The 25,013-nt window shown below is 38.9% G+C and overlaps 1 protein-coding gene across 3 annotated transcripts in view; it reads left to right on the forward strand.

Moving 5' to 3' along the window:
- The window catches only part of XPNPEP3 (X-prolyl aminopeptidase 3), a 72,679-nt gene that overhangs the window by 22,421 nt on the left and 25,245 nt on the right, over positions 1 to 25,013 (forward strand). For all 3 annotated transcript variants that reach the window (XM_032416207.1, XM_032416208.1, XM_032416209.1), the window contains 2 exons: positions 6,240 to 6,647; positions 8,772 to 8,974. In XM_032416207.1, coding sequence (XP_032272098.1) covers positions 6,240 to 6,647; positions 8,772 to 8,974 — 611 coding nt within the window. The remainder of the gene's footprint in view (positions 1 to 6,239; positions 6,648 to 8,771; positions 8,975 to 25,013) is intronic.

The following is a 25,013-nucleotide window of genomic DNA, read 5'->3' on the forward strand; positions in this document are numbered from 1 at the left end:
TATCTACTATTTATATAGTGCTTACTGTTCTAAGTATTTTAACTTATTTAATCCTCCTGACAACTTTGAGAAGTAATTGCTATTACTATCTCCGTTTGACAGATGAGAAAACTGAGTCATAAAGCAGTTTGGTAGCTCTCCCCAAGTCACTCAGTAAGTTGTTGAGCCAGGATTCCAACTCAACGGAAGTCTGACTGTGAGTCCATACTTAACCACAAAACAATACAAAACACTTGTGCCAAAGAATACTATCTGGAACTTCTGAAAAGTCTGTTTTTGTCATAGGTTTTTAATAAGAAGAAATTCACCTGAGGGAAGTCTTAGTGTAAAAGGTATTTCAAGTTTAGAGAGTAGTATACTTTTTTAAATGTGAAATTTACATATCATGAATTGCACGGATCTTAAATTTACACATCATGAATTGCAATTCAGTAAGTTTTGACAAAGGTAGATGCCAATATAACCCGCACACCTCAGTCAAGATATAGAACGTTTTCGGGGCGCCTGGGTGGCTCAGTCGTTAAGCGTCTGCCTTCGGCTCAGGTCATGATCCCAGGGTCCTGGGATCGAGCCCCGCATCAGGCTCCCCGCTCCGCGGGAAGCCTGCTTCTCCCTCTCCCACTTCCCCTGCTTGTGTTCCCTCTCTCGCTGTGTCTCTCTCTGCCAAATAAATAAATAAAATCTTTAAAAAAAAAAAAAAGATATAGAACATTTTCATCACCCCAGAAAGTCTTCTCCCCACCAGTCAGTACCCCCTCTCCATCTTTAACCATTGCTCCAGTTTCTATCAACATGGATTGTTTTGCCTCTTCTTGGAATCATACAGTATGTACCGTTTCTGTCAGGCTTGTTTTTGCTCAATGTATGCAAATAAAATCTATTTAGAGTAGTTCTTTAATTGTTTATTTGGTCATTTCATTTTTTTCAGAGAGGTCTGTATTTTACTTTATAAAGGAAACATTTATTAACTTTTTTTTACCACCATTCTCCAGCTACATAGTAATAGATCAATTTATAAACTACTTTCTTGTAGACAATAAAAACTACCTAATATTAAACACAATTGATTTTAAGAACGCTGGTTCAAAATCAGACCATATTAAAATCCTAATCTAGTTATTTTTGGGAAATAATTAAAATACATACCTAGATTGTAGCAAAGACTTGCATCTTTCTGTCCATTTTCAGTCTTTGTAAAACTTTCCTCTTGGGTTTTCTGCTTGGCTGATTAAATATGAAGAACATTTTTCTGATTCTCTTGAGAAGAGCAATCCTGAATGTCCTAAAAGAGCTCTTCCTCTTAGCTGTAGAGTCTCAGAATTGATTGTGAGACTTTGCTATTTGCAGAGTCCAGATTGTGACATGTAGGCATTTGATTGGTAAAGAAGCTTGTTAGAATAGCCCCTCTATCCTTAACTGATTCCACATGATAAAATACTAACTTTGTTCCTTACTACATTACAGTGTGACAAAGTTACCAGAATGTCTATTCAGATACGGTTTTATTGGAAGAAATTCAGGCCAGATTGACCATTACAATGGTTAGTTTTATGATCAAAGGCCTTAACAATTGCCAGGTTTATCTCTAGGGTTAAAGTTCATTACTTTATAACACCTTTTTTATTTCCTCCTTCAAATGATAAGAAAAGATGTCTTTTTTTCCTTGGATAATTTTTTGTCATGACCAAAGAGTTCTTTGTTACTTTGAGATTTCAGAAGCTTGGAAGCATTTAGTTAATGATCCACTCTATAGCGTTGATGATTCATAAGCTTAGGAAAAGGTAGCCAGTGTTTTAAATGTTTCTCATGTAGTCATTTGTATGAAATTGGATTGAGGAGGTAGAGGAGTATCTTGAAGGGAGTAAAAGATAGTTTTCCAATCCTGTTTTGATTTCCAAATAATTGTATCTTTTTTCAGAAGTTTCTTTCCAATATATCTCTGTATATGCTTTGTTATTAATGAGAACAGGAGAGAACACATATATTAAGGTCATTAAAATTGTGAATTTTCTTATTTCCCAAAATTAAAAAAAAAACACAGAATGAACTGATTTCTAATTTAGTTTTATTACATGGACTATAGATGGGGGGAAACCAAAGCAAAACACAGGAAAGGGAGAAAAGAGAAGACAAAAAGGAAAGGTTGGATGATCCACCAGTTACAACCAGCCTCTGCTTTTATAAGAGGGTATTTACTGCTTGGGTACATTGGGAAATGTCCAATGTTGGGTAACAGTGGCAGACTTAACATGAATAATTATCAGAGATAAATAGTTAAGCTTTTCCTGGGCTCTGGTACAAAGTTCAGTATTCTGCCCAAGAACCCTAGAGGACTCTTAGCCAGTTCAATCCTGGAGTGGGGGGGTGGGGAGTGCAATGTGAGCTCTTCCAGGACTGACTCTGTTGGCTTACTTACCTTTTATTTCTTACCAACTTCATCAATAAAAATGTAGATTTTTTTTCTCTTTATACGTAAATAAAAATTTATTTTATTAATGAAATGCAAGCTATAGAGTTTGCTGGAGAGATAAACTATACATAGGTAAAACAACTAAACTCTTCCAAGGCAATCATAAACAACTGAGTTTCATGTACTGAACATGAGTACTAAGAAAATTCAAAGGTCTTTGACCCAGCAATGTCTATTCTGGGACTATCCCATAGAAAGCACCAGTACATAAGGCATAAAGGTACCAGGATAAGTACAAAGATCTTTATTATTACAGCAAAAAGCTGAAAACAATATACATGCCCACCAGTGTAGAAATGGACCAGTAAGTTATGATACATCACCCCAAGAAATATATGGAGACATCAAGCGGAATGAATTGAAGCTATGCAAGATGACTTGGTGGGAGGGATTTCTATAAGGTGTCACTGTGATAGAAAAGCAAGATACAGAAGAATGTGTAGTGTCCCATGTTTGTAAAACACTAGTAACCAAAAAACCCTAAATGCAAGTATATGAGTATTGAGAAAAATAGGAAAGGATACATGCTAGATTACCAGTGTGGGTGAGGTATTTGTGTGGGTAGAAGGAGGGAACGGAAGTGACGAATCAAACAGCAAAGGAAAAGGGGGAAAATATTTATTGAAAGAGTTCAGTATGATGTGATTACCTTTATACACAACTATAGGATGTATATGTAAGAAAATGAAACAATTAACTTAAAAAAAATAAGAGGGACAAATTAACATGACCTGGGCTCATCAGGAAAGCCTTTTGAATAAGAGGAGTCTAAAAACAAACATGCACTGAGCCTGAAATCTTGGGAATGGAATTGCTGTGGAGGGAGAGGAGATTTTGGAAAAGGGACACATTGTAAGCAGGGTAATAGGGAAAGAACAGATTGGACCTATGTAAGACATAAGAAGGAATTAATTTCAGAATAATTGGAGAAATGATTAAAAAAAGTTGGTCAAATCACTGAAGACCATATATTATGTGATTTCATTATATGAAATTTCTGCAATAGACAAATCCATAGAGACAGAAAATAGATTAGTGGTTGCCAAGGGCTTGGGCAGATTGGGAGGAAATGGGCAGGGGTTTATTTTGGGAGTGATGAAATACTCTAAAGTTGATTTTTGTAATGTTTGTACAATTCTGTGACTATACCAAAAACCATTAAATAGTACATTTAAGTGGGTGGATTGTATGCTATGTAAATAATATCTCAAGCTGTTTTTTAAAAGTTGACCAGATAAATTGGAATCACCTGGTAGAGAGCATTAAAATCTACTTAAGAGTTTGAATTTGATCTAATGGACAACAAAGAACCATTGTAGGTTATGAGTATGACATGGACTGCCCATGATCTCTCTTTTTCTCTTTATTTGGGATTTTAATTTTGAGAGTATATACTCATTGAAACAAAATTCAAATAATATTAAAAAGATGTTAGAAAGGGACACCTGGGTGGCTCAGTCAGTTAAGTGACCGACTTGATTTCAGCTCAGGTCATGATCTCAGGGTTGTGAAATCGAGCTCCATGTGAAATCGAGCACTGGGCGTGGAGCCCGCTTAAGATTCTCTGTCTCCCTCTCCCTTTGCCCTCTGCCTCCCACTGGCACATGTTCTCTCTAAATAAATAAAGCATGTTAAAAAGAAAATCTCAGTCTTAACTCAATCCCCATAGATTACCACTATAAAATTTGGGGTTCTTTCCGTTTTTAAAAAAGATTTTATTTATTTGAGAGAGAACATGCATGCACGAGCAGGGGAAGGGGCAGAGGGAGAAGGAGAAGCAGACTCCTCACTGAGCAAGGAGCCCGATGCAGGGCTCGATCCCAGGACCCCAGGATCATGACCTGAGCCAAAGGCAGACAGTTAACCAACTGAGCCACCCAGGTGCCCCAGAAATTGTTTTTGTTTTTTTTTTCTAATTATTTTTTTGCTCTTTGTTTTTGTGTTTTGTTTTGTTTTAATAATTGGGATCATATTACCCATCTTGTACTGTAATTTTTTCATACAGCAGTATTTCATGGCTATCTTTCCATACTTGGATGTGGAGACTGGCTACTACAGGAAATAATAGTAATCCACATCACGAAGTCAATGTAAAGATTAAATGAGCTGATACCTATAAGTAATTGGAATAGTACCAGACACATAAGAAGCATTCAGTAAGGGGCGCCTGGGTGGCTCAGTCGTTAAGCATCTGCCTTCGGCTCAGGTCATGATCCCAGGGTCCTGGGATCGAGCCCCGCATCGGGCTCCCCGCTCAGCGGGAAGCCTGCTTCTCCCTCTCCCACTCCCCCTGCTTGTGTTCCCTCTCTCGCTGTCTCTCTCTCTCTGTCAAATAAACAAAATCTTAAAAAAAAAAAAAAAAAGCATTCAGTAAGCATTAGGTGGTGTTTTACTATTATTATTGCTAGGTGTAGGCTGAGGGATACAGCTTTCATGAGTGATTGTTTTAGTAGTTCTTTTATTTTGCAACCTAAAGTGAAAGCACACATAATTTCCAATACAGAAGGGAAACACTCACCCAGTCACCACTGGGCTAGCAACCAGGCAGTATGCTGGGTACTAATATTGAGAACTAATATGTAACACTTCATAACACAGGTTCCTAATAAGAGTTTGTGAGTGGGCTTAGGTGAATCAGACAACTCTTGAAATATATGTCAAAAGTTTGTGTGTGCCTACGTGCAGTTTAGTAAATAATGAATCTATAGCTTTTATTTATTTCTTTTTTTAAGATTTATTTATTAGAGAGAGAGAGTGCATGTGCCCAAGCAAGGGGAGGGGCAGAGGGAGAGGGAGAGAAGCAGACTACCTGCTGAGCATGGAACCCCATCTAGGGCTCCATCTCACGACCCTGAGATCATGTCCTGAGCCAAAATCAAGAGTCAGAAGCTTAACCAACTGAGCCACCCAGGTGCCCCTGAATCCATAGCTTCTAAAGATTCTTTGGGGAGTCTTCATTGCTTAAGAACCACATGCTTTATCAAGGTTGCTTCTCATGACAGCCCCAAGAGGTAGATAATATTATTAGAGTTTTTGGAAAGTACAAAGATGGTCCCACTTGGAAAATACAAAGATTTTCCCTCAGGGAGGGAACCCTCAAGGAAGTTATGTGTACCCAGCTCTACTGTTAATACAAAGTAGAGAGTGAAAAGTCCTATTAGAAAGGTATTATTATGCACTGGAAATTCAGAAGGAAAAATTTATTTTTAACTCTTGAAATTGGGGGAAGCTCTTTGGCCTTAAACTCTATTATGTTAAAAACTATACATCATTTTACAAATATTTATCAAATGCCCACTACATTCCAGTTGTTATTCTAAGCTCTGGGAATATAACATTAAACAGACAAAAATCTATGTCCTCATGGAGCTTACATTCTTTCAGGAAAGTCATACACGGATAATGTCATCCTTCTCACCTTTTATATTGACACTTCAGGTCAACCTTAATTATATGCCTAACAATGCCTTCCACATAATAATGTTCAATAAAGATTTGATTGAATGAGTAAAAGAATGAAAGAGCTCTTATGGGGTCATGATTCCAGTTTTCCGGCAGGAACACACTTAACTATCATTTCTTCCAACCTTTTTGCAGTGGAATAGAAAATTTGAAACCTGGGTCATCTCCTTAATTCCCCATGTGCTATGAGGAGATTTGGCATAAATTGAAGAAATGAACTTGGGTGTCTTCATCTAATATTAAGCTACCTTAAAAATAGTTTGGCACTATGTAAATGCAAAGCATCACTGTTATTTGTCATTTCTAGGAGAGGTGACGCCAGGACTATCTCAAGTGGAATATGCACTTCGCAGGCACAAACTAATGTCTCTGGTCCACAAGGAAACAGAAGGGCAGAGTGGGACAGACCAGACAGTGGTTCTGCTGTCCAACCCTACATACTACATGAGCAATGATATCCCCTATACTTTCCACCAAGACAACAATTTCCTGTACCTGTGTGGATTCCAAGAGCCCGATAGCATTCTGGTCCTTCAAAGCCTCCCTGGCAAGCAGTTACCAGCACATAAGGCCATGCTTTTTGTGCCTCGGAGAGACCCTAGTCGAGAACTTTGGGATGGCCCACGATCTGGCACTGATGGAGCAATAGCTTTAACGGGAGTGGACGAAGCCTATACACTGGAAGAATTTCAACATCTAGTACCAAAACTGAAAGGTAACAAAAGGGAGCAGAAGTCAAATCAAATCACAGGCCAGATTTTGGATTAAGACCTTCCTTGCCTATTTAGACAAAGTTCTTAATTTTCTAAAATGATTATCGTAGCGGCATTTCCTTGAGCGCCATGAAAGGATCATAAATCTTTTCCACAAGACTTAAAGAGCAGAATGAGCATAGGTTATTCTTCCAGATCACTGACCAGTCTATTGGCCTCTGATCACTGCTTATTACTTCTGCCAACTCTTCAGAAAGAAGCAGTATTCTCAAAGAATGGTCAGTGCATCACCAGCATCAGAATAACCTGGTGACACATATTAGAATTACAGATACATAATAGATAATTGAAAATGTAGAATCTTAGGCCCCCACTCCATACCTACTAGATCAGAATCTGACTTTAAACAGGGTTCTCAGGTGATTCATATAGTACACAGTTGAGTCCATGCCCCTCAAAAAGGTCGTTTTTCTCTACGTTTATTCTGGTAAAATTATAATCACTCATAATGTTTTAGGATTCCTTTTCTGGAACTTTTCAGAACCTACACTACATTATAAACTATCTTTAGTGATTCTTGTAAATCTACAGCTCTGGGAAGCATTTTATATTTTGAAGTCCTTAGAGCCAAATTTGGTAAATAAGATAGCTGATCAAGTTGGAAAGTACTAATTTTAGACAAAATATGTATGGTTGTAAAATTATAGTCTGATTTTCTTGTATGGTTTATAAATCATTTCTGAAGTCAGTTTCTAAAAGAAAATTCCAGAATTGTTTCCAGTGATCATGGAATTTATTGGACTTGTTTCTGCAAAGACTCCTTTGAAAGAAAATACTCATTTGAATATGCAAGTTCTAATATGTTTGAATTGTTTTCATTGCTTTATGCAAGTATTCTCTATTTTACAGAGGTAATTACTCAGCTAAATTAGTGGAACTTTTTTATATCTTCACAAAGTCAGAATCATTTTTTTTTAGCTTTTTTATTTTTTTAATTAGTCGCTAGCTCTCCTATTCAACAGTGTAAATTTCATCAACCTAGTACTGTTAAATAAAGCCTTACACCAAATGTATTTCTCAAAAGTACTTTTCATTCACCATTCTTAATGTTAGTAGTTTACTAGCTAAAAGTAGTAGGCAAAGGAAAAGATTCATGAAATCATATTTATTTAAAAGTTTAAAAACCAAAAAAAGTTGGGCTATGATTTCATACCCTAAGAACAGGTAGTAGAAGTGGTTTTACTGTTTTAAAAGTACAATTAAATTTCTATTAAAAATAAGATTAGCGTTTGACATGTAATATACACTTAAAACCATTTTTATTTTAAAATGAAAATATTTAGGAGATTGTATCACTAATATATAACCAATCAAAATTTGTAGGATTTTTCCCCTCTTCTTTCCCAAATACTTTGTATAAAACATACAACCTTCAGACTTCAGTTGTTGGGAATGCTGCTCTTAGGCCACGTCAGGAAAAAAGAAAGGGACGAATGGAGACGTGGTGTAAGTGGGAACATTTTCATTATGGGCCTTCACATCTTATATCTCAGGCACATAGAGACCAGTTCCTTGGGTCTCTAGAGTTAAAAGGAGAACGTGGTTGTCTAATGAGAATATATGGCAGATGGGTTAGCACACATTATCCACTAGAGTGTTTCCATAGCCATGAAGAATTGCTCCTAAATGAGATAAGAACCTCCTTTCACTAACACTGAGATTGGAAAGGAAGAGAATACTTTTAACCAGGAGGTCAAGATCTGAGTATTTTTTTCACTCCTCTTATGTTTAGTTATTCAACAGTGCCTCTAGCTCAGTTGTGGTGTGGAGTTCTTTAATAAATAATGAATGAAATCAAAGCTGGAGAAAAAGCTTTAGTCCCATCTACCATCTTTATAAGGAACCCTGAAGTTTGGGGGCAGAAAAGCTGTATATTCGGTGTCAGAATATCTTGCCATTTGCAGGGAATAGCCTTTCCAGTGATACATAACCCTTCAGTTGCTTCAGTCCTGAGAGAGTTATATGTCACAGGTTTTACAGTTTTCATTCTTGTTCAAGTCATTATAACAGTTGGTATTTCTTGTTAATTTTTATTTATTTATTTATTTTTTGCTGCTCATTTTAAGATGAGACAAATATGGTCTGGTATGACTGGATGAGGCCCTCTCACGCACAGCTTCACTCAGACTACATGCAGCATCTGACTGAGGTCAAAGCCAGGAGCAAGAATAAAGTTCGGCCTGTCCAGCAGCTGGTACAGCGCCTCCGGCTGATCAAATCTCCTGCAGAAATTGAGCGAATGCAGATTGCTGGGAAGCTAACATCACAGGTATGGTTCCTATTGAAAAAGTTTTTCCAAATTAAAAAATCTAAGTTCTTAGGGTTCGGTGGGTACCTTGAGGTACCCAATGCAGTAATCTTACAGTAGATGAGCATCTACCTTCTACTTCAATGTTTAGTGAACATGTCTAGAGACTTGCTCAATACCTCACAAGGCAAGATAAATCTGCCTTCTTGTATCTTGCACCCATGATCTTAGTTGTTTCTCCTTGGAGCAACATAAATTAATTCATCGTATTTCCTTTCCTAATAATAACCACAACAATAGTGGCAGTTAAACACAGTTTGATTGCTAAGGAAGACTCGGGACCCAAAATGACAATGCTTACAAAGCTGTAATTTATTATAGGAAAGGGGTATAGTACAGCAACAGCATTAAAGTAAGAACACCTGTCACAGTCCATGGCTGTCTCACAGAAGGGTTCAGAGAAGCCAGGTGCAGGCTGTCATTGTCCTCCCTCAGTAAGGGCCGGACAGGATGCTTTTTCCTCTCGTGGATAAGGAACCACAGATGGACACACAGAACACGTTGGAAACAGGGGACCCAAAATGGAATCTCAGCTAGAGATTTTTGCGGTTTTGGTCATATTGGCTTATTCCTGCTGTACAACAGCAAAGCCCTTCAGAGAGCTCACAGAGAGACCAAATATAAACCATTAATCTCACTGCTATCAGTATTCAGAACCTGGTACAAACTGCCCCAAAACTCTTTGTAACACTCTTCATTAATTGTGGTGAAATATATATAACATAAAATTTAAACTTTAGCCATTTTTAAGTGTACAGTTCAGTGGCATTAAATACATTCCCATTGTTGTGCAACCACCCCTACTACATATCTCCAGAACTTCTTTATGATCCCATGTTGAAACTCTATACCCGTTAGACAATAACTTCCCATTTCTCCTTCCCTCTAGCCTCTGCTGACCACCATTTTATTTTCTGAGTCTATAATTTGACTACTTTTTAGGCACCTCATATAAGTGGAGTCATACAATATTTGTTACTTTATTTCTGACTTCTCTTTTTTTTTTTTTTTTTTTTGGACAGAGAGAGAGAGAGACAGAGAGAGAGGGAACACAAGCAGGGGGGAGAGGGAGAAGCAGGCTTCCCACTGAGCAGGGAGCCTGATGTGGGGATCGATCCCAGGACCCTGGGATCATGACCTGAGTCAAAGGCAGACGCTTAACAACTGAGCCACCCAGGCGCCCCTATTTCTGACTTATTTCATCAAGCAAAATGTCTCCAGGATTTATCCATGCTGTGGTATATATATCAGAATTTCCCTTCTTTTTAAGGCTGAATAATATGCCATTTTATGTATATGCTACATTTTATTTATCTGTTCTTGTTTTGATGGACATTTGGGTTGTTTCTGTCTGTAGGTATTGTGAATAATTCTGCTATGCACATTCTGCTTTTCAAACCCCTACTTTCATTTCTTTTGGATATATACCCAGAAGTAGAACTAGTAGATCAAATGGTAATTCTATGTTCAATATTGTGAGGAACCACCATACTGTTTTTCATAGGACCTGTACCATTTTACATTCCCACTGGCAATGGACAAGGGTTCCAATTTTTCCATATCCAGGCCAACTTGTTTTCTGTTTTTTGATAATAGCCATTCTAGTGTATGAAAGAGTATCTGACTGTGGTTTTAATTTGCATTTTCCTAATGGTTAGTGATGTTGAGCATCTTTTCATGTGTTTATTGCCCTCGCAACACTTTTAATGAGTATGTTTCATGCTATGCCTTTACCAAAGTCGGTGCCATACAGGAATTTAGCAAAACAGCTCAAGCTAATTTCAGGAATTAACTCACACGGAGCAGTCCACCCCCATAACCCATTGTCAAGTCTTATTTCTAATAAAACAGTAATCCTTAGTGTGATATCATTTACTTGCCTTGCAATATCTCATAATCATATAAGATAATAAAAATGTACATGCAGAATCCAAACATTTACAGTATCCAATGTGGGGTTGGTATGGATTTAAACAGATAACTAAACATCCATTTATACTTTCCCATGTTTCTGTAACTATACAGTTCTTTCGCTTCTTGGATCTGTAAGTGTCTGCTCCTTATGGTATACATCTGCTGAATTATTAATCTATCATTAATCAACTCTTAATATTTCTCAGACCAGTTCTCCTCCATAGGGATAATGTCCTGAGATAGCTTTAATTCAGTCTCCCACTATATTTGATCATTAATTTCAGTATTAGTATCTACAATATTAATTTCTTTATGCCTCCTATGTTATACCATATATAGCAATACCATTGTAGTTACAGTATAAATCAGAAAATTTTGGTATAGGGGCACCTGGGTGGCTTAGTCGGTTAAGCATCTGACACTTGGTTTCAGCTCAGGTCATGATCTTAGGGTCGTGAGATTGAGGTGTGCTTAAGGTTTTCTCTCTCTCCTCTGCCCCTCCTCTCCCCCTCTTGTGTGCATGCACACACACACTCTTCCAAAAAAAAATCATGTAATTTTTTTTTTAAGATTTTCTTTCTTTATTTGAGAGAGAGAGCATGAGCTGGACGGGCGGACAGAGAGAGGGGGAGAAGCATTTGACTTCGGATCAGGTTGTGATCTCGGGGTCCTGGGATTGAGTCCAGCATTTGGCTCTGTTCAGCGGGGGTCTGCTTCTCCCCCTCTCCCCACTCACGCTCACTCTCTCAAATAAATAGATAAAATCTTTAAAAAAAAACAAAACCAAATATTCCTGGGTGCCTGGGTGGCGCAGTCCTTTGAGCATCTGACTCTTGGTTTCAGCTAGGGTCCTGATCTCATGGGTCATTGGATCAAGCTCTGTGCTCCATGGGGAGTCTGCTTGAGGGATTCTCTCCTTCTGCTGCCCCTCCCCCCCTGCCCTGTGCACTCCTGCGCTCTCTCTCTGAAAATAAATAAATCTTTAAAAAAAAAACAACAACAAATCTGCCTGACCAAATACTCCTAAGCAGCTCCTAATTCCACTAAAGCTCTCTTATTTCAAATGGGCCAACAGCAGACATGTCATTGAGTACTAACTGCCTTTGTACAATTAGGAAATACATTTGGTACTTCAAAAATGTGAATTCCCCCAGGCTTAGATCACATGAATAGTAGTCACTCCTAATAGACTTTGGTTTGAGTGTTTCATAGCACTTCCGATAACCAAACAGATTTCAGAATTCTCAGGAATGTGGACCCACCAAGTTATACCTAGTGCTTGTCCTTTATCAGTGATCCAAGTGTCCCAATTGTTCCTCCTTCTTGTGCCTATTTACTCACAATAACAGGGCAAATAGCTATTTTTACACATAATATTATTTTGACAAAAGGGATATGCAGTAGATAACATTCTACCACCATATTCTGGTACGTTTTTATTTTAAGATTTTATTTATTTAGGGTGCCTGGTGGCTCAGTCGTTAAGCGTCTGCCTTCGGCTCAGGTCATGATCCCAGGGTCCTGGGATTGAGTCACACATCAGGCTCCCTGCTCGGCGGGAAGCCTGCTTCTCCCTCTCCCACGCCCCCTGCTTGTGTTCCTGCTCTCGCTCTCTCTCTTTCTGTCAAATAAATATATAAAATATTTTTTTTTTAAAAAAGATTTTATTTATTTGAGAGAGAGAGAGAGCATGGGCGGGACGGGGGTGGGGGTGTGGGAGAGGGAGAAGCAGACTCCCGGCTGAGTAAGAAGCTCCACTTGGGGCTCGATCTCAGGACCCTGAGATCATGACCCGAGCGAAAGGCAGAGGCATAACCAACTGAGCCGCCCAGGCGCCCCTCTGGTACCTTTTTAAAGCCATCATCATGATTAATGGCACATAATGTTCTTTGAGATTATTAGTCAATGTTTTTCAGATTCAGCCCGCTAAACATTTTCCACAGGTTGCTTCCCAGCACAGCTCCTCTATAATAGATGTATCCTGTGAAATGAGAATCAAAAAACATTTGCATTGTTGACAGAGCTCCCATTTATTTCTTCATCCATTTTGAGGACTTATGTCACTCTGGGAAATGTATTTGTTAGGTTAGCTATTGTTCAGCTCTCTTTGGCTCTTCAGAAAAGGAGACTCCATCAGAGTCCTTTGCCCCAACAGGCTTCTGAATCAAAGCTAAGAGAAAATATTATTCTCTTGCTTTAAGCATCTCTTTAGGCACCAAAATTATGTTAGATTTTCCCTTTTGTGGCACTCATTTATTGGCTCCCTTCCCCTCAGCAACAATCTGGCCTTTCTTCCTTCTTTCAACACTAATTTTAACCCACACCTTTCCCCCTGAAGTAGAATTTTCTGGTTAGTCCATCTCCAATAATAGAGGGACAGATTGGATAAGTACAGAAAAATGGGACTGTACCATTGGCAACCAAGGCAGTTTTTTTTGAGCTTCAGTGGGGGCCAGTGGTCTATGTCATTGTTTTTTACATTGCTGCCTGGCTTGAGTTCCTCCATGTCCATTCATTTCATGGACCTTTATTGCCATTTCAAGAGAACGAATTAGGCCATCAACTTATTGATTGTAGTTACCTACAAACCCTGGCTTTGGGTTTCTTTGGTAAGCATCATTATGGCCTGCTTTGATTTGCCCTCAGAATTTCCATAGAGATTTCCAAAGAACAGTGGCCCCACATGTGGGGATCTTTTACTGTCCAGTTATTTATGGCCCACTTGTTAGACCAATTGCAAGGCAATTGGCAACAGCCTGGGATCAGTATTTACCCAAATAGCAAGACTTTTATTTGTATCTAGTTCTATCACAGGTAAGAACACAGCATATAATTCAGCTCAGTGGATCAGTCTGTTATTACCTTCTTCCATGAGGATTTTACCTTCTGCTGGACTCAGAGCACCTCCTTTCCATACAGAATTACTCTCAATTCTGAAACTACCATCTGTGAACCAGACCAATTACCTGGCATCCTTGGGCAGTTGGTTGAAAGAAGAGACCCAAGGAAAAAAGGCTCATAAATATAAGTCTGTCCCATCCCCTGGTCGCATGCTTTATATAGTGCATTTCCATTTCATGATGCAACTTTTTTGGGCATCGCTCTTCCCATTGGAATGTTTTTCTGACATTAGCAATGATATGATAGGTATTTCAGGTCCTAATTTGCTCTTGTAAGTCTTTTAGTTATTGGGGCGATCTCAGCAAGTGCCCCAAAATAAATCAGCAACTGTCTTTCAAAAGACATAGAGTGGAAAGCAACATCTAATAATGTCTTAACACCAAAGCCAGAGGTCATCTTGGAGTAGTGATTATGGCTTTTGGTGGAAATTCCAGTTGGTATGAGTGCAGGGGCTGACACTTTCTAATATCATTTCAGTGTTAGGATCATATGGTTCTAACATAATAGCTTAAGTCATAGCCTTCTGCAGTCTAAGAAGACTTTTTTTGTTAAGGCCCCTAATCAAATAAGGCCTTTTTCATTGTGATTTTATGAATTGGGGCCAAGAACATCCCTAAGTGAAGTATGGTTTCTCTAAAAACCAAACATGTGCAGTAGTGTTGTTGAACTTCTTCAATCTGAGGGTCAGGGACTGATAACAATTTATTCCTAGTGGTTTGTGATATGTCACAGATTGCTCCAACCTATGTAATCTCCCAAAATTCCATAGTCTCTGTGGAGCCCTGGATTTCTAGCAAGGTTAATCAGTCATCCCCAGTCAGTCATATGATTTATGACCTTAGTAAAGTCGCTTTTAACTTGATCCGCAGTTTCAGATGAAAATAATAATACCCAGGCGCCTGGGTGGCTCAGTCGGTTAAGCATCTGACTTTTGATCTCAGCTCAGGTCTTGATCTCCTGGTCGTAAATTCAAACCCCACATTGGGCTCCACACTTGGCATGGAGCCTACTTTAAAAAATTAAATAAAGGGGAAATAAAAAGAAAATAATACCATCAATATATTGTATTGTCCAGCTATATTAGATCTCAGTCGTGCCTCATCAGATTGTGACAATATTCAGAAAAGTTTTAATATTTTTGAGGTAATACTGTATATTGTAAGCCAATCCACAAGAATGCAAATTGTTGTAGGCTCTCATTGGTGATTAATAATGAGAAAACTGCATTAGCCAGATAGTAGAGAATACCAGTCACCTTTAGCTTGTATGAATTGAATAGTCTGGACTGTACTGGACGCAGCTGAGGCTCCTCAGGGTATGGTTTCATTGAGCGCCCTTGTAGTCTACTGTTTGTGACCTGATTCAACAGTCTTCCTCATTGGCCACACTGGCTTATTTCAGTGAGTTTATGGACACTAATATACTTATATCTGACATTTCTTTATTTAGGATAGTAATTTCTTACTGCCTTCCAGGTATCCAATAATGTTTCAAATTTACTAGTTTAATTGGCTTAGGTTAATTCTAAAGGCTCCCATGTTGCATATCCAATGAGTACTGGATGAAGAGAGGATCCAAGTTATTCCTTTTTTCTTATTACCCAGTAGGCAGAGGAATTTTTATTCAAACATTATATTCATATCACTTACAGAGTCAGGTTAGGGAGACATCACAGTATCGTTTTTTTTATTATACATTCTAACTTCTAAATAGACTTTAATTTTTATTCTTTTCACAGTACCATCCCCACATTCCCTTGAATTAATTCTGTCATCCCTAAGGGGTTCATTTGCAGTCCTAGGCAGTGCTGCATAGTGTTCCTGTATTCAGTAGATCTAAAAGAGTTTCTTCTCTACATCCAGCCATTCACTCACACATTTGTTAAAATGTCTTGCGTTCCCTGCCAGAGATGACCTGGCATGATATGAAGCATAGCAATCTTCTTTTTCCATTATTATCTTTATATTAAAAGCCTGTATTTTGACATCTGATGATAGTGGCTCATTGGAATCTTTTTCTTTCTAAAATTCCTCTAAACTCAGATAAATTGAGTATATCTGCCTTGGGATTTTTATACCCTGAGAAGTTTGAAGACAGGCAGTTGCCAATTCTCTGCCTTACTATAAAATTATCAAAGCTTGGCACTCTTCAATTTCTGCCTTTTTATTTCATTTTTAATTAAACATAAAAAACTGAATTTGTTGGGCATCTGGGTGGCTCAGTTGTTAAGCATCTGCCTTCGGCTCAGGTCATGATCCCAGGGTCCTGGGATCGAGCCCCGCATCAGGAAGCCCGCTTCTTCCTCTCCCACTCTCCCTGCTTGTATTCCCTCTCTTGCTGTCTGTCTCTCTGTCAAATAAATAAATAAAATCTTAAAAAAACAAAAAATTGTTTAAGGATCTGAATTGTTACCCCCTTATTTTCTTTCCATTTGCTATTTTTTTGTTGTAAAATTTATATAACATAAAACTTACTATTTTAACCATTTTTAGGTGTACAATTCAGTGGCGTTAGGTACATTCACATTGTTGTACAACCAGCACCATTTTCTATTTCCAGAACTTTTTCATCATCCCAAATAGAAACTCTGGAACCATTGGACAATAACTCCCATTTCCCCTCCCTCCAGCCCCTGGTAACCTCAAACCTACTTTGAACTTGCCTACTAGAATCATACAACATTTATCTGTTTTTTTCTTGTGTTGCCTATGCTTTTGGTGTCATATCAAAAAATTATTGCCAAGTCCAAGGCCATGAAGCTTTTCCCCTGTGTTTTCCTCTAAGAAGTTTATAGTTTTAGCTCTTATGTTTTGGTCTTTTGATCCATTTTTTTAAGTTAATTTTTGTATGTGTTTCTCAGCAGAAACATATGGGTAAATCTTCATGACCGTGGATTTGGCAGTGGATTCTTAGATATGACACCAAAAGCAGTAGTAACAACAACAATAAAAAATAGATAAATTGAACTTCATCAAAATTAAAAGCTTTTGTGCATCAAAAGACATTATCAAGGGAGTAAAAACATAACTTATGAACAAGAGAAATATTTGCAAATCTATATTTGATAACAATCTAATATCCAGAATATATAAAGAACTCTTACAACTCAACAACAAAAAGACAAGGGTCCGATTTTATTCTTTTACATGTTCTCTTTCTTATTGGATTTTATTTCTCCTGTGAAGTCCTAAACTCATTATTATCTTTTTATTATCCATAGGAGGAAGTTGAGATTAAAGATCTGAAACTATCTTTTTATATCCTCCTGGGGTCCAACAACAAAGTCATGTATGAAATCCTTTATTACAGTGTCAGTCATAACCTGAGTAAGGAGGATCCCATAAGGGTGTTCATTTTCTTCATCAGTAGTACCTGCATCCACAGCATTGATGCAGCTTTAGGACGCAGTGACAATTTATATAACAAGGGAGAGGCAGGGCAATAGTCCTTCTATGTTGGACCCCTCCCTTAATCCATTGTAGTAAACTAGGGATTGTCATGTGAACCACAGTGAGCACTAACATTTCCCTACCCTCAGCAGTATTTAAAGCCAGAGATACTGTTCCTTGATCTAAAATTCTCAGGAGCCATTTTTAAAAAGAATTCATCAGGTTGTTGTATCTAAATCTGCAAAATGGCTCATTTCCTTCACTGAATAATCCCTTCATGATCTATTGTCCTCCATCATCAGTTTACCCTACTTGAATTAGTTGTAGTGTGTCTCACAGCTGATTTACCAAAAATTAAAGGTGCCTGGGTTCCTTTGGTTGGAGCTCCACCTGCCGGCCACAAAGGTGAAACTCTTGTGGAGAGTCGTCTTGCTTTCAGCAAAGAGCAAACAACACCACTGGGTTTTTAACAGAACTGTCATTGATTTGCAACTTCCTTCCAATCTATTTTGCTAGCTGCTGAAGTTCAGGTTTTATTATTTCCTGATTCCACTGATTTCAAAGCCAGTGCTAATTCAAACCAAGGATGGCTTGGCCGTCACCCAAGCTCATAGTAGCACTTTCATCCTCTTTATCAGAATCATTCTTTTTCTTTCAAAATAATGCTTTAACTATATATTTAATTAAGAATAATTCATATATGCTAGAACAACTGGATATCCACATGCAAAAGAATGATGTTGGATCCCTACCTCACACCATATACAAAAATTCACTCAAAATGGATCAAAGACCTAAACTTAAGAGCTAAAACTATAAAATTCTTAGCAGAAACATAGGGGTGGATCTTCATGACCTTGAATTTGGCAATGGATTCTTAGGTATGACACCAAAATAAGCAACACAAGAAAAACAGTTAAATTGGACTTCATCAAAATTAAAAACTTCTGTGCATCAATCAAACAACACTATCAAAAAAATGAAAAGACAACCTACAGAATAGGAGAAAATATTTGCAAGCCATTTATACAATAAAGGTATAGTATCCAGAATATGTAAAGAACTCCTGCAACTCAAAAACAAAAAGACAACCCAGTTTAAAAATGGATAGAGGAGGAGCCTGGGTGGCTCAGTCAGTTAAGCATCTACCTTCGGCTCAGGTCATGATCCCGGGGTCCTGGGATTGAGCCCCAAGTTGGGCTCCCTGCTGAGAAGGGAGCCTGCTTCTGCCTCTCCCCACCGGTCATGCTCTCTCTCGCTCTCTCGCTCTCTCAAATAATCTTTTTTAAAAAATGGGACTTAAATGGGCATTTCCCCAAAGAAGATATACAAGTGACCAATAAGCACATGAAGAGATGCTTAATATCATTAGCTGTTAGGAAAATGTAAATCAAAACCAAAATGGGATACGACTTCATACCCAGTAAGATGACTATAATTTAAAAACAAAGTACACAGGAGGGGAAGATGTCGGTGGAATAGGAGAACCCTAGGCTCATTTAATCCCACAAATACAACTAGATAACTCTCAAATCATCCTAAGTACCCCAGAAATTGATGTGAAAACTGGCAGGACAAACTCTACAACTAAAGGTAGGGAATAAGCCACATCGAAGAAGGTAGGAAGTGCAGAGACACGTCTTGGGAGATAATCGGATTGTGGCTGCTGTGGTGGGGAAGGAGCCACAGTCCCAGTGAAGGGCAAGAGACAAACCAGCACACAAGGGAGCACATGGGGAAAACAATCCCCATAGCAATTGGCTTGGAAAGCAGGAGGGCCCAAATTTTGTGAGTTCTTGCAACCAGAAGGACTTAAAGTCTGGAGTTCAAAAGGTTAGCATGCTTGGCTCTGGAAGAGCTCAGAGGACAATGGGGCTGTTCTTGGAGAAAAGGCAGGGCAAACAGCCTGTGGACATACCTCATAGAAACAGCTATCTAAAGAGCTATCTGAAGGGCACACACTGGGGGTCGGGGAGCTTGTTGCTCATCTCAGAGCATGTCCCAGAGAGGCAGCAATCATGGAGAGATCCCTCTGGGAACAAAGGAACTGGCAGGCTCCATTTCTCTCTCCCACCTTTCAGCATAAGCACAGGGCCACCTGTGAGAATCAGCACAGTGTCAGCACTTGCTACCTAACTTGCTTACACCAAGCCCCACCCCCAGTGCTCTGGTGGAACTGCCCTTCTCACTCACACTCCCCTCAGTCCTAGCTCATTAGGCCCCCTACCCCAGAAGACTGGCCCAAACCCTTGCCAACACCATGTTTCCTGGCCCGGGAGTTTTATAAGGCCTTGGTTCCAGTGGCATCAGTAACAGATCTCATTTCACAAGCAAACCAGAGCACACCTAGTTGAAAGGTACCACATTCAGGCCAGGGACCAGACACTGCTTACGACAGGCAGAGAGCCCCTGAAGACAACTGGCCTGAAGGGTAAAGCAGCCAGGACACAACAGCAGGGTGCAAGCACACACATTGGAGATACTCCCAGAAGCACCAAGCCCTGGGGAACAGGGGACACTACATTGCAGGGCATTACAGGACCTCTTCATAAAAGCAATACCCTCAAGAACAGGAGACGTACCTGACTCTCCTAACATACAGAAACAGGCACAGAGACTTAGACAAAATGAAATGACAGAGGAATTTGACCCAAATGAAAGAACAGGACAAGGCCATGGCCAGAGAGCTACAAACAAAACAGATGTAAGTAACGTGCCTGATGGAGAATTTAAAGCAATGATCATCAGGTTACTCACTGGACTTGACAGTGAGACCATTAACACAGAGATAAGGGATAACATAGCAGAGATAAAGGGCTCAATAAACAAAATGAGAAACATGCTTGATGGAATAACAGCAGGCTGGAAGAAGCAGAGAAACAAATTAATGACCTAGAAGAGTAATGGAAGGTAATCAAGATAAACAAAAGGGAGAAAAAAAATTATGCAAAATGAGGATAGACTTAGGGAACTCAGTGACTCCATCAAACATAATAACATACATATTATAGGAGTCCCAGAAGAAGAAGAGAGAGAAAAGGGGACAGAGAATTTTTTGAAGAAATAATAGCTGAAGACTTACCTGATCTGGGAGAGGAAACCTATCCAGATCCAGGAGGCATAGAAAACCCCCAACAAAACCAACAAAAGTAGATCCACACCAAGACATATTGTAATTAAAATGGCAAAATACAGGGGCACCTGGCCGGCTCAGTTGGTAGAGCATGCAGCTCTTGATCTCAGGATCGTGAGTTAGAGCCCAACATTGGATGTAGAGATTGCTTTTTTAAATAATAAATAAATGGCAAAATACAGTGATAAAGAAAAAATACTAAAAGCAGTAAGACAAAAGAAGACAGTTACATATAAAGGAAACCCCATAAGTCTATCAGATTTTTCAGCAGAAGCTTTCCAAGCCAGAAAGGAGTGGCATGATATATTCAAAGTGCTGAATAGGAAAAACCTGCAGCCAAGAATATTCTATCCAGTGAAGCTATCTTCAGAATAGAAGGAAAGATAAAAGAGTTTCCCAGACAAACAAAAACTAAAGGATTTCATGACCACTAAACCAGCCGTGCAAGAAATATTAAAGGGGACTCTGAGTGGAAAGGAAAGACCAAAAATGACAATATAAAGGTAGGAAACACAAAAGTGGTAAAAATGAGTATTTCTGTTAAAAATCAGCCAAGGGGGGCGCCTGGGTGGCTCAATCAGTTAAGCAGCTGCTTTCAGCTCAGGTCATGATCCTGGGGTCCTGGGATTGAGCCCCGTGTCTAGCTCCCTGCTCAGCAGAGAGCCTGCTTCTCCCTCTCCCTCTGCCTGTCACTCTGTCTACTTGTGCTATCTATCTGTCAAATAAATAAAATCTTAAATAAATAAATAAATAAAAATCAGCCAAGGAATTCACAAAATAAAAAGATGTCAAATATGACACCATATACCTAAAATGTGCGGAGGAGAGGAGTAAAGAATGGGTTCAAACTTAAACAACCATCATATATACAAACCTCATGATAACCACTAATAAATATGCAGAGAATAAAGAGAAAGAAATCCAAATATATCACTAAGGAAAACCAGCAAATCATGAAAGAGAGAAAGACAAGAAAGGGTCAGAGAAAATCTTCAGAAACAACTACAAAACAAGTAATAAAATGGCAATTAATCTACCAATAATTACTTTGAATGTAAATGAATTAAACACTCCAATCAAAAGACAAAGGATGACAAAATGGGTAAAAAAACAAGACCCATCTATATCTATAGTCTACAGGAGACCATCTGTAGACTACAAAGACTCTTTTCTTTTTTTTTTAAGATTTTATTTATTTATTTGACAGAGAGCGATATAGTGAGAGAGGGAAGACAAGCAGGGGGAAGTGGGAGAGGGAGAAGCAGGCTTCGCATTGAGCAGAGAGCCCAATGCGGGGCTCGATCCCAGGACCCTGGGACCATGACCTGAGCCGAAGGCAGATGCCTAATGATTGAGCCACCCAGGTGCCCCTACAAAGACTAATTTTAGACCTAAAGACACCTGCATATTGGAAGTGAGGGGATGGAGAAATATTTATCATGCAAATGGATGTAAAAAGAAAGCTGGAGTAGGGGCACCTGGGTGGCTCAGTCGTTAAGCATCTGCCTTTGGCTTAGGTCATGATCCCAGGGTCCGGGGATTGAGCCCCTGCTCAGCCGGGAGTCTGCTTCTCTCTCCCTCTTTCTCAAATAAATAAATAAAATCTTTAAAAAAGAAAGAAAGAAAGCTAGAGTAGCAATACTTAGACAAAATAGACTTTAAAACAAAGACTATAACAAGAGACAAAGAAGGACACGAAAATAATGAAGGGGACAATCCAGCAAGAAGATATAACAATTTTAAATATTTATGGGAGCACCCAAATACATAAAACAGTTAATAACAAACATAAAAGAACTAATCAATAATAATACAATAAGAGTAGGGGACTTTAACACCCCGCTTACATCAATGGACAGATCATCTAAACAGAAAATCAAGGAAACAATGGCTTTGAATGACATACTGGACCAGATGGATTTAACAGATATATTAAGAACATTCCATTCTAAGAAGAATACACATTCTTTTCAAGTGCAGATGGAATGTTCTCCAGAATAGATCACATATTAGGTTGCAAAACAAACCTCAACAAATTCCAAAAGATCAAAGTTATACCATGCATATTTTCTGACCATAATGCTATGAAACCAGAAGTCAACCATAAAAAATCTGGAAAGACCACGAATACATAGAGGTTCAATAACATGCTACTAAACAATGAATGGGTCAACCAGGAAATAAAAGAAGAAATAAAAAAGTACATGGAAACAAATGAAAATGAAAACACAACATTTCAAAACCTTTGGGATGCAGCAAAAGCAGTCCTGAGAGAGAAGTTCATAGCAATACAAGCCTACCTCGGGGTGCCTGGGTGGCTCAGTCGTTAAGCGTCTGCCTTCGGCTCAGGTCATGATCCCAGGGTCCTGGGATCGAGCCCCGCATCGGGCTCCCTGCTCAGCAGGAGGCCTGCTTCTCCCTCTCTCACTCCCCCTGTTTGTGTTCTCTCTCTCACTGTCTCTCTCTCTCTCTGTCAAATAAATAAATAAAATCTTTAAAAAAAAAAAAATACAAGCCTACCTCAAGAAGCAAGAAAAATCTCAAACAACCTATCCTTACTCCTAAAGGAGCTAGAAAAACAAACAAAGCCTAAAACTAGCAGAAGGAAGGAAATAATAAAGATTAGAGCAGAAACAAATGATACAGAAACTAAAAAAACAGTAGAACAGATCAATAAAATCAGGAGCTGGTTCTTTGAAAAAAATCAATAAAATTGATAAACCTCTAGCCAGACTCCTCAAGAAAAAAAGAGAAAGGACCCAAATATATGAAATCACAAATGAAAGAGGAAAAATAACAAACACCACAGAAATACAAACAATTTTAAGAGAATATTATGAAAAATTATTTGCCAGCAAATTGGACAATAGAAGAAATGGATAAATTCCTAGAAACATAACTTACCAAAACTAAAACAGGAAGAAATAGAAAATTTGAACAGTCCCATTACCAGCAAAGAAATTGAATCAGTACTCAAAAAACTCCCAACAAAAAGTTCAGGGCCAGATGGTTTCACAGGTGAATTCTACCAGACATTTAAAAAGAGTTAATGCCTGTTCTTCTCAAAAAATAGAAAAGGAAAGAAAACTTCCAAATTCATTTTATGAGGCCAGCATTACCCTGAAACCAAAACCAGATAAAGACCCCACAATAAAAGAGAACCACAGGCCAGATCTCTGATGAACATAGATGCAGATATCCTCAACAAAGTACTAGCAAACTGAATACAGCAATACATAAAATCATTCACCACAATCAAGTGAGATTTTTTTCCTGGGTTGCAAGGGTGGGTCAATATTTGCCAATCAATCAACATGATACATCACATCAATAAAAGAAAGGATAAGAACCAGGGGCGCCCGGGTGGCTCAGTCGTTAAGCATCTGCCTTTGGCTCAGGTCATGGTTCCAGGGTCCTAGGATCGAGCCCCGCATCAGGCTCCCTGCTCGGTGGGAAGCCTGCTTCTCCCTCTCCCACTCCCCCTGCTTGTGTTCCCTCTCTCACTGTCTCTCTGTCAAATAAATAAATAAAATCTTTAAAAAAAAAAAAAAGAAAGGATAAGAACCATAGGATCATTTCAGGAGACACAGAAAAAGCATTTGACAAAGTACAACATTGATCCATGATAAAACCCTCAACAGGGGCTCCTGGGTGGCTCAGTCATTAAGTGTCTGACTTCAGCTCGGGTCGTGATCCCAGGGTCCTGGAATTGAGCCCCACATCGGGCTCCCTGCTCTGCGGGAAGCCTGCTTCTCCCTCTCCCACTGCCCCTGCTTGTGTTCCCTCTCTCGCTGTCTCTCTCTCTCTGTCAAATAAATAAATAAAATCTTAAAAAAAAAAAAAAAGAAATTTAAGTTACCCACCCAGTTTAAAAAGAAAACCCTCAACAGAGTAGGTTTAGATACCACATGAAGAGATGCTCATCATCACCCATCATCAAGGAAATGCAAATCAATGTCCGTGACCTCAGTGTACATTCTAGTTGAGGAGAGACAGTAAACAAAAATGCTGTATAGTCAACTGGAATTAAATGCTGTGAAGAAAAAGAAAAAGGAAGCAGTGGAAGGGAATGAAGTGTGGTAGAAGTGCTGAGTGAGGTAGGGTGGTCAGAAAGGCCTCTCTGAGGATGAAACATTTGAGGAAGGATCAGAATGAGAACAGGGGCAAGCCACACAGCTATTTCATGGCCAGCCCGCTTGCTTTCCCTCTGTTGGGCTTTATGATAATGTCATTGCCTTATATTTGGAAAAATGTTATTAAAAACATTCCTTCCCATATTGCCTTCACTCTTAGAACCTAACTCGAGAGAAATTCCTTTCTAGTGGTAGAATCATATAATCCTGTCCCTGTGCAGCTGATTTGTTTTTATCCCACAGACATGGGAAATATAGCTGACAGTTTCCCTTTTCACACTGGCTACTAGAAAACTCAGATAAATTTGTGGCCCATACATAGTTGCCGTAGTAATCGTGAAGGTCATTATGGGTATGCATTCTTAGTTTTTTGAGCTCCATTCCGCTTAAGGCTTGCTTTTCTTTAATTCCGCCATGCATTTGTGCCACCTTGTTGTATTTTGTGTATCCATGTAAACTAGTCAAAATCTTTTTGGAATAAGGTGCAGTGGTGAATTATAAACATTGTACGTTCATTAAAAAAAGGAAAC

This window comes from Phoca vitulina, unplaced genomic scaffold (assembly GCF_004348235.1).
Source record: "Phoca vitulina isolate PV1807 unplaced genomic scaffold, GSC_HSeal_1.0 scaffold19, whole genome shotgun sequence".
In the NCBI taxonomy this organism is placed as follows: Eukaryota; Metazoa; Chordata; class Mammalia; order Carnivora; family Phocidae; genus Phoca; species Phoca vitulina.